The 9571-nt window shown below is 38.8% G+C and overlaps 1 protein-coding gene across 1 annotated transcript in view; it reads right to left on the bottom strand.

Moving 5' to 3' along the window:
* Nucleotides 1–7958: 7958 nt before the first annotated feature.
* Nucleotides 7959–9571, bottom strand: part of SHTN1 (shootin 1) — a 55794-nt gene continuing 54181 nt past the window's right edge. The window contains exon 16 of the mRNA XM_010177836.1: nucleotides 7959–8462. Within this exon, the coding sequence (XP_010176138.1) occupies nucleotides 8252–8462 (211 nt within the window). The 3' untranslated portion in view covers nucleotides 7959–8251. The remainder of the gene's footprint in view (nucleotides 8463–9571) is intronic.

Here is a 9571-nt window from a genome sequence, read left to right as displayed (position 1 = left end):
TTATATTATATTATATTATATTGTAGAAGCTCAAATTTGGACATAGCTGTATATTCCTTAGAATCACTCAAAAAAAATTATTGCTGCTCTTCATTATGATTGAGATTTATACCCAAAGCCAGAACAATTCTGTCACTGGCAATATCACTCAGCAGAATTTTTAAAGTCCTACTAAATACCATATATTTACCACTGTGATCAAAGTTAGAGGAGTTAATTTAGTGTGACCAATAGATTACAGCAATAAAGTTGAATAATTAAGCATGTTATCAAGTTATAGATGGATGAAACATTGCATAACCTTAAATATTAGCATTTATACATAAGATTAAGTTTCCATGTATTACTAAAAAGATAAAAACTTAATTGTAGCTGAACCTACAATTTTACACCCAGATTCTGCAGTTGCACAACTTAATAAATTTGCTCTTGCTGTCTGTCGAATGGCACACTTTATCTTCTTTAAAATAAATATACGGGCTTTGTTTTCATGAACAAAACATGAAGACTGTGATTGAAGGGAGAAGCAAAGTGATCTTGCCTTTGTGAATCTGCCCAGTGCCTGAATAAATAATTCTAAAAGAGGTGAACTGCAAAATCCATCTGATTTTGCCCTTATCAGGCACTGTAAAAGTTCATTTTTCTAATGCCTCTGTTTACTGTTACCTCACTCCAGTTCGCCTTGCCTCCCTGCACTGTTTCCATCTGACTCTCTGAATTACCCTTATTCCAGAACACCGGATTATTCCCCGCTCCTGTCAGGGCTGCAGACTTCCATGAGAATTCTTACAAAGAAACATATTTGCAATATGAAAATCTGCAGGAGAGTTTCAACAGAGAGTGAAGGACCGTTTGAAACAGAATCCTATTTAGGGACGTGCCTCTCCTCCTCCCCCCTCGCAAATCTACCAAGTTTACCCATGCCGCATCTTTGCCACAGATAATTAGGTCCTTGAGGATTAGCTCTGGTACCAATTCAACAATTCATTGCCAGACAGCAGACCACTTTAGTGCTTAAGTTTAAACATTTGTTCAGGTGTCAAAAACTTCATTTTCACTTATGTGTGGGCATGAAATCCTCATAGGAATGAACCCTGATCCAGATTGCAACTATATAGGTGCAAAAGTCTGATCCACAGACCAAGAATTATTACTGGCAGAATTATTAACTAGAAAAGTAACGTTTTTAATGTGAGAACTTTGCATTCTGTGGACACAAAGAAAGCAAATTAATTTGTAAATTTCTTCTTTCCAATTATGTATAAATCCTTGTCCTTTACTTATCCTTAAATCTCAGTACTATGTGGGCAATGCATTAAAATCAAGAAACAGAGACCCTAAAAAAGTGGAGCTTTGCTGGAAAGAGCGCGCTGTATTCTGCTGTTCCCTATTTGTCAGTCTTACAGCTCTGATCGTCTTGTCTTGATACATGTCATTGAGTCTATGACTGCCTCCTCTTTCATTATTTTATAGTTAAACAAGTATTATGACACTTAAAATATTAACACAAGAATCAGTCCTTTGAATAGAACAACAGAAAATTATTTCATATTCCATTAAAATGAAATAAATCTCATGAAGGAAATCAAAATAGCAAACTCCTACAGTTAATTTAATTTGAAAGATTTTAAACTATACATGTGTGCAGCTAGCTTTGATTAATTCCAGATTTGGATTTATATTTTCTAGCAAAATCTTAAAATCCTAGCAAAATTCTGCTGGTATGTTTTTCTTAGGTAGACAGATTTAAAATACAGTATAAAATAGAATATGTTTATATGAAGGGTATCTTTAGGATTAAATATTTTTTTATATTTATTTATTCATTTATTTTTATTTCCTCAATTAGGGTTTTCATTCAGTTTAGTTTTTTAAACTCCAGTTATTTCCTTGATTGTTTATGCAGGACCGACAACAATGGAATAATATATCTTGTGCTCTTGGATCCAAATGTTACTTGATTGCTGAAGAAGCTGCCACATATATTTCCAAACTTAAAATTGACCAAAACATAAACATACCAAAGTGCAGCGGTGTTGTCCTAAAATACATTAACCAAACCAAGGTGTCAGACCTCGTAGAACTTACTGGGCTTCTGGATGGTGAGTAGAGGTGGGGAAAGGCTGACTTGCACACCCTACAAGTCTCCACCTGTAAATATTACATCTCTTTATTTAATTATTGCCACTTCTAATTTAGAAAACACTTGTCAGAAGAAACTAAAATTCATGTTTTGCTTCTCAAATCTCTGTTCAGGAGTTTAAAATAACATTAAGGGCTTCAACTATAGTCATTAATACACTGTGGATGCTTTGAATGTGGGTGCCCTTTGACACTGCTGCTCAGTGTCATATGATTAGACATCAGAATTACACAAAATAAAAAATAATGGAGTTGAGTAATCTGAATTTTGACTAATACTAATATTAATAATTAAGAAATCCAAACAAGTCCAAAATGTTTAAAATTGCAGTTCACATGGATTATTGACTACATATTACTGAGCCTTTGTGGTAACAGTACCAAGAACTCAGGCAGTTTCATACGTAAGATTTCTCTTTGTGTCAATTTTTCTTTATTCATTTCCATACCCAAGGAATAGATGGACAAATTTAATGGATCTAAGTTCCTTCCTTATTCCTTCAAAAACCTCAGAATCACTGTATCAAAGTGAGTAAATAGCAACTTAAAGATTTCATTCCATCGTGATTATAAACCCTTTTTTATAGTGAAGAAAAATCATTACTATAGAAAGGAGCACATTTAAAATAAATAGAGCAGCCTCCTCGCCTGTAGAAGACATTGCCAGGCGGATCAGCGAGAGGCAGAAATTAGGGTAGGGTGTTAGATATTCCCTTATCCGTGCTGAAAATAAAACCGAATGGTAATGTAGCAAATTAATACAGCTTACATCTTTATGAGATGGAGTTCCTTGGTTTTAGTCCTCTCTGTATTTAAGCTTAGATAGCCCAAAGGTAAAAAAAGGATGAAAAGTCTGAACAATTTCTGTGTTGAATATATCAAATATACACTAATGAAGGTTTTACACTGCCGTTATATATAGGTCAAAGACATATTACTATATTAGGAAGTCCAGATGGAGAATCTTCTGATGATAGCTTTGTGGATCTGGTAAGTATTGAAAGCTGTTCATTTGCAGAATTGCCAAAAACACTGCTTTTAAAAGGAACTAGTTTTTAGGGAGAAAGCCCGTTTCTGCTTGAGAAAGAAACAACATTTTACAAACCAGGCTTTTTCTAGAGAGTTGCTTTTTTCCCCCCCAGAGAGTTAATCTTTGAGTTTAAAAGAGAACACACAGGAAATTTGCCAGAGCAGGGAGTATATTCAAAACTGTGTATGATCTTTTTGGTTGTGTTAGGTTATAAAAAAAAACGTGAGTTACTTAAAACATTTCTGAGTAGTAATAATATTTTAGGCTAAAATTCTTAACACTAATATATTTAGTCTTTTTGTATTAAAGCTACATTTGCAAATAAAATTTCGTTTCATATGCCAGTGAAAATTATTGTTTGCATCCGACAAATCTTTCATTAAGAGATTTTTATTTCTGTTTCAAGGAGGGTTTTTATCTGTAGAAAGAGAAGAATGTTAAATTAGAAGCAGGATCCCATGTTTAATAATTAAGAATGACTTCACTTCCCAAACCGTGTAGTTTTAAAATACGCACTTTCTCGTTTAAGGCTGTTGGACTGGGTGCCAGGTTTATCAAGTTGGGAGGTCTTTCCCGTGGAGAAAGGGTGACCAAATACAACCGCCTTCTTGCTATAGAGGAAGAACTGGCCAAGAATAGAACGCTACGTATGAGCTTCTTTCTTACTTTGTTTTCAGCTTGCAATGAATACGAGAACAAAGATTGGAGGGAGAATGATTGAAACTGCACCACAGGAGGGAAGCGAAATCAAAAGATTATAAATAAGCGCTGACAAAAAAAACCTAGGATAGCACTTGCCACAATGTATATTGTTGTCCTAATGGATTATCTGTTTACTGAATGTTAAAATAGACCCCTTCTTGAGGAGTAGCCTACATTAAGCTTTTTTTCCAGAATTAATTGGTTGGAGTCTTGAAGCCCACAGTGCAAAAAAAGGAACAAAACAAAACCCATGCATATAACACGCCAAAAAGCTGCCAAAATGGAATTTTAGGCCAAATACCCCACCTCCCTCAAGCCCCTAAACATATATTGCTAACAAAACTTCATTTCACAACCCTCTTTTTTGTGTTGCGTTTCCAGCAAAATGTGTTTGGAAAGCTACAATCGCACGGGTAAGTACTAAATAAAACCGAAGAAAACCCAAAGTTGACGCTGCGCATTCAGCCTCAGCCACTTGTATGCATCTGCCTGCATTTCAGGATCTGCCTCTTCTTTTTACACTATATGCTGCACTGTTAAATGCTGAACAGTTCATTAGAGCCACTTCTCACTTGCTCAGGTATCAATCAAGACGGAATAAAGGCGTACAGTCTGAAAGGGGAGGCAGAGAGACAAGGAGAAGGAGAAAGGAAGGAAAGGGTTTGCAAGAATTTATTATGCCGAAGAAAAAGAAACACGAAGGAGAATTAAGTCATTTTACCTTCTTGTTTCTAATAATTTTCAATCTTCTATATCTAGGATAGCAGCACTTGGCATGCACGCTACAGAATAAAGTTTTTATTTAAAAAAAAAAATTGAAAATATTTTCAAATCTTCCCCCTTGCTCTTATATAATAATTGTAAAAAATAGAAACAAAGACGGAAATTCTTTTTTGCTAAGACTAGTTTCACAGAATGCATTTTTCAAAAACAAGACAGATAATTATAAAGAGCTATCAACTTGAGCTGCCGCAGCAATATTAACATATCCCCTATTCAAGTGGTAGAGTCTAAACAAACAGCTCGAGTTTGACAAATATTTAAACCTGTATCTCATAAAATGAAATAGCAACAACTCCCGAAGCCGTTAATCGTTTGGCAGAAATAAAATCCAATAACTCAATCAGCAGCAGGGAAATATTGAGATCACATGTCTGAGCCGCATACCAAACTCTTCATTTGGCTGGGCTGTGAGCTACGGGTACCCTGGAGAGCTGCGGGGGAGAGGACTCGGTGAGAGGCTGGGAGGTGGGAGGTGACACCGACCCCTCAGGAGTGCCCCCAGGAACGGCTGAGCGGGGCACACAGCTGGGCCTGGGAGCACCCCAACAACCAGTGCCCTGGCCACTCCTTCACCAAAACGTAACGTACAGCTGAGAGACTCGGCGGTGGGGTGGGCATCCTGCCTCTGGCACAGCAGGGAATTAGGTGGTGAGGTTGGGGAAGGAGCATCACAGAGCTGGGAACAACGGCAGCGAGAGAGAGGTGAAGGGTGAGTTACAGGAGCAACGTCTGAACACGGGCTTACAGAAATGTATTAAACATCCCTGTGGGGTAGAAAAGAGGCACAGTCAGCTGGTGGGAACTTCAGCAAGAGCAGCAGCGCAGAGGGAGATGGGTGTTTGAAAAAAGGGCAGCAAGGTGAGATGGTTAGTGAAGGGGGAAACGCGAGAAACATCCCAGCTCAAGCTGCTGTGCCCCCTGTCCTAATCCTGCAATAGAAACGCAGGGCTGTGGCTCCTTTGTCTCTAAGGACCAGACTTTTAAAGGTGTTTAGAGACTCTTGGAAGCATCATGTGGCATTTAAAAAAAATAAATCTGAGTGCACCAGAAAACATTACAAGAAACCAGATTACAGCAAACATGACTTTCTTTTTTCTCTTCTATTTCAGGTAAAGCAAATCTTGAATTTATTCCTTTTGCAGAAGAATCACAGCCAGAAAACGATCTTTCTGAACTACTTCCTCCCCCAAAGCAGGATTCGCTGCCTCGACAGCTCTCTCAGCCAGCCCTGCGTGTTCAGAGCCTGCCTGCTCAGCGCCCACTGAACACCACACTGACCTAGGGTATCAACATTAACTTTTGGATAAATTTCTAAAAAAAATATATATATATATTAAGAAACTCATATATTAACTATTCCTTAATCCATTTATTTCCAAGCACTTTAGCTAAACATTTTTAAAAGCACTCAGATACTAGTTTCTCTTTTCCCAGGAGTCCATTGCTTTCAGCTGAAACCAAGCTAACCGAGCAGTAGCTCTAGTTCAAAAATACCACAAAATCCCGTGCTGTATTTACAAATTGACAAAACAAATACCTCTGTGTTAAGTCTGAAACTAAATGTTTGTTTTGGGAAAGTGGAAATCTCTGTCTCCACACAAAGAGCAAGCTATTGACAAACAGTAAAAAAAAAAAATTACAAAAAACAAAGGCCTTGACTGTTATGCTGCTCCATCCCCCCACACCCCCTCAATGCTGCTCTTAGATCTAGCCTACGAGGGAAATTTTGCTCCAGTTCTAGCTAGCAATACAAGTGCATCAGTGCAAACCCCAAATGTAGGGCACAAAGCTGTAATTGGCATCACTAGGAAGCTTGCTTCAGTCGGAGGCCGGGAATAACAAGTCGATTTCACAAGGTCTGGGAAACTTGTCAGGAGTCTTTTTAATAAGCAACAGTGAAAAGAGAAATAAATAATTTATGTCCTAGGTAACAAACAGTCCAAGTAAAAGAAAGACTTCTTCAAAAACTTCTGGGTTTTGTATCATTTGAAAAGTTGAACATATGATACAGCAGCGATAATTTGAGGGAAAATACATATATAAAATGTTACGTTGCATTTTCAATTCAGTGTAACAGATACTCAAGTGAAAAATGAACCACCAGAACCAGCCACCCCCCAGAAATGAAGATATCAGCGAGAGACAAATTTCCCCAAGATTAGGAATTATGTGTACTTCAGTAATTAGATCAAGTCCAAGTTTTTCTTAGCAAACATGCAAAAAAACCACCAAAAAAAAGATGTGAAACTACCACACTCATTACTATCATTTTATTTTCAAGAAAAGCACCAGACAGTTGCATGCAGAGCCAAACCAACAAACTCGGAACATTCATCCTTCAATACGATCACTGTTTCAAATCATTACATAAAAAATAATCCAAGTGCATTCAAGGCCTTGACCACCCAGTTTCAGTTTCACTGATCTTTAGGTAAATCCCTGATTACATTTGTTCGCTCATTATAAAAGAATGAGATACTGTGTTGAATTTAAAAAGAGACTACAATGGAATGTGAATTGGCAGTGGAGCAAATCAATGACGTACCTATCTCACTGTCTTCCTAGGAAAGAAACGCTGAGGGAAACTGGGACTTGTGTCATCAATACAGACATCTAAAGTGTTACCTAATCAAGAAATTAATGCCACCAGCGTGTACCAGGTTCAAAGCAAAGGCTTATTTGTTAGTGCTGCGAGCTTTCAGCTGCGAGTTCTCAACGTGTTCATTCCAAGAACTTGCCATCCTCAAATGACTGAATTCCAAATGTACTCCACGCTCACAGGAGTTATATTTTGCAGCAGCAAATCCAGACTGACTGCAGATGCTGCAGTTCTCAACTTTGCTGTGTTAACATGGAAACAAAAACCAGGAGATAAATCCTCCTTTCAAAAGCTTTTCATCCGAATAAGAGCACCAGTCTCAACCCACAGACTTTGGACTCTGGCCGTTGTTACCAAAAGCCTTGGTACCAAAATGACTCGCTGCCTCCCAGCCTCTGGGCTGGCTGGCCACTGGGGAATCTGAAACAGAAGTGTTATGCTTGTGCTTTTAATTTCCTCAAAAAAGCGTGTGGAGACAGCAGTAAGGAGACCTACAATAGCTCAGTTTAAGTAGATATCAAAACATTTTTGAAGCAATGTGTCTAAAACCCGATTATTTAATTATTAGCAATACCCTCCATCCTAAAGCTGATGTGTGTGTGTAATGACCTTCACAGGGTCTAACCCAAACCTGCCCAGTTCCCAGGGGATGCAAGGGGCTCCTGGCAAGCTTAAGAATGGACCTTTAACACGGTATCTTCTCAAAAAAAGAATAATTAAAAAAGCATTTTCAAATACAGTTTTAAAGAAAAGGTTCACTGACAATCTCTAAGAAAATATTAACCAGACCTGCAAAATTAAAATGGGAAAGAGATTTTGAGTGATCCAGTTATTTAACATTTTAATGCATGTAACAAAACCGCATACAAAAGACCATTTCAATCTGTATTATTGAAAGTGGTTTGGAGTACAGACCATAGCCCCTAGTAACACACCTAAGCAATTTACACCTCCAGATAATGATTCCCAAAAGTTACAGCCTTTCAGAATAACAATTAACAGTTAGAACTGTCTGTTTCTTTTATTTTCTCAGCATTAGTTTCTGTATGCAGCGGTTTGCCTTTTTGTTCATCCATTTTGTTCCGATTCAGCATGTTTTCAGACAGCTGATCCCCACTGATGGAAACAGGATCTAAAACTACAACAGATTCTGTCTCTTTTTCACTGCTAGAAGATTTTCTTGTGAATTCTGTATGACTAGTGGATCTAAAGGAAAAAGAAAAAATATATGAATACAGATAGCAGGTCACATATTTCAGAGACAATATAAATATACAGAAAAGCATTTCTATCATTAGTACTATAACAAGTGTTATGCTTGTGCTTTTAATTTCCTCAAAAAAGTGTGTGGAGACAGCAGTAAGGAGACCTACAATAGCTCAGTTTAAGTAGATATTAAAACATTTTTGAAGCAATGTGTCTAAAACCTGATTTTTTAATTATTAGCAATAACCTCCATCCTAAAGCTGATGTGTGTGTATGACCAGGACAGATCTACTAAACTAGTAAATAGATTTCTAGGTTTAGCAGCTGTTACACACAGATAGAAGCACACAAAATGCAACAATCACATCACCCCTCCCGAATCTTTTGTTAAGCTACACATGGAAGGTATTTAAAAGGAAAAACAAACTTAGAAAGCACTGAAAAAAAATCCTGAGATTATGAAAGAATCAGTTTAAAGTCTTAAGAATTTATTTTCCCTCTGCTCATCTCAGAGCTGGATTTGGGTTCCCCCAGGTGTGCCCAGAGGAAACGCTCCCGGTTCCTCTCATCTGCAGGCTGACAGTCCTGCAGCCTGAAAGGAGAACACGGCTTCTCCCCCACGCCTGCAGCCCCTCGCTCAGGGCTTTCACCGTGCGACAGGGCGGCCCAGGCACCGCGACCCGATTGTCCGCCGTGGCTCGGCACCAACAGGCTGCTCCTGGTCTCACCGGGAGCGAGCGCAAAGGCTTGATGAAAATTCACCTGCTGGATGTGCTGAAATACAGAGGGCGGCAGCCTTACAGCCTGTGCTGCTGAAATGGGGTTACGACTTGATTGCTTGCGGTGCGGGGATTCTCGCAGATAAAAAGCCCTCTGAGCGGGGAGAGAGGGAGGAAAGGTCAGAGACACCGGGGTTATTTGTCGAGGCTGGCATCGTGCTGTAAACACTTAAAGCACTTGTCTACATTCAGCAGCTTTGTACTGGTGTTGAAAACGTGCAGGCAAATCCTCAGATTGGCCAGAACGCGCCAGCAGAGAACGAGGTGAGTGCTGGGGAAGCACGACCCGCACCAGCAGCGGGTCGGGGTGTGTCCTGTGGCGGGCCGGGG

This window comes from Antrostomus carolinensis, unplaced genomic scaffold (assembly GCF_000700745.2).
Source record: "Antrostomus carolinensis isolate BGI_N321 unplaced genomic scaffold, ASM70074v2 scaffold18091, whole genome shotgun sequence".
Lineage (NCBI taxonomy): Eukaryota > Metazoa > Chordata > Aves > Caprimulgiformes > Caprimulgidae > Antrostomus > Antrostomus carolinensis.
The sequence above is the reverse complement of the archived record's forward strand: the minus strand, read 5'-3'. Positions and strand labels throughout refer to the sequence as shown.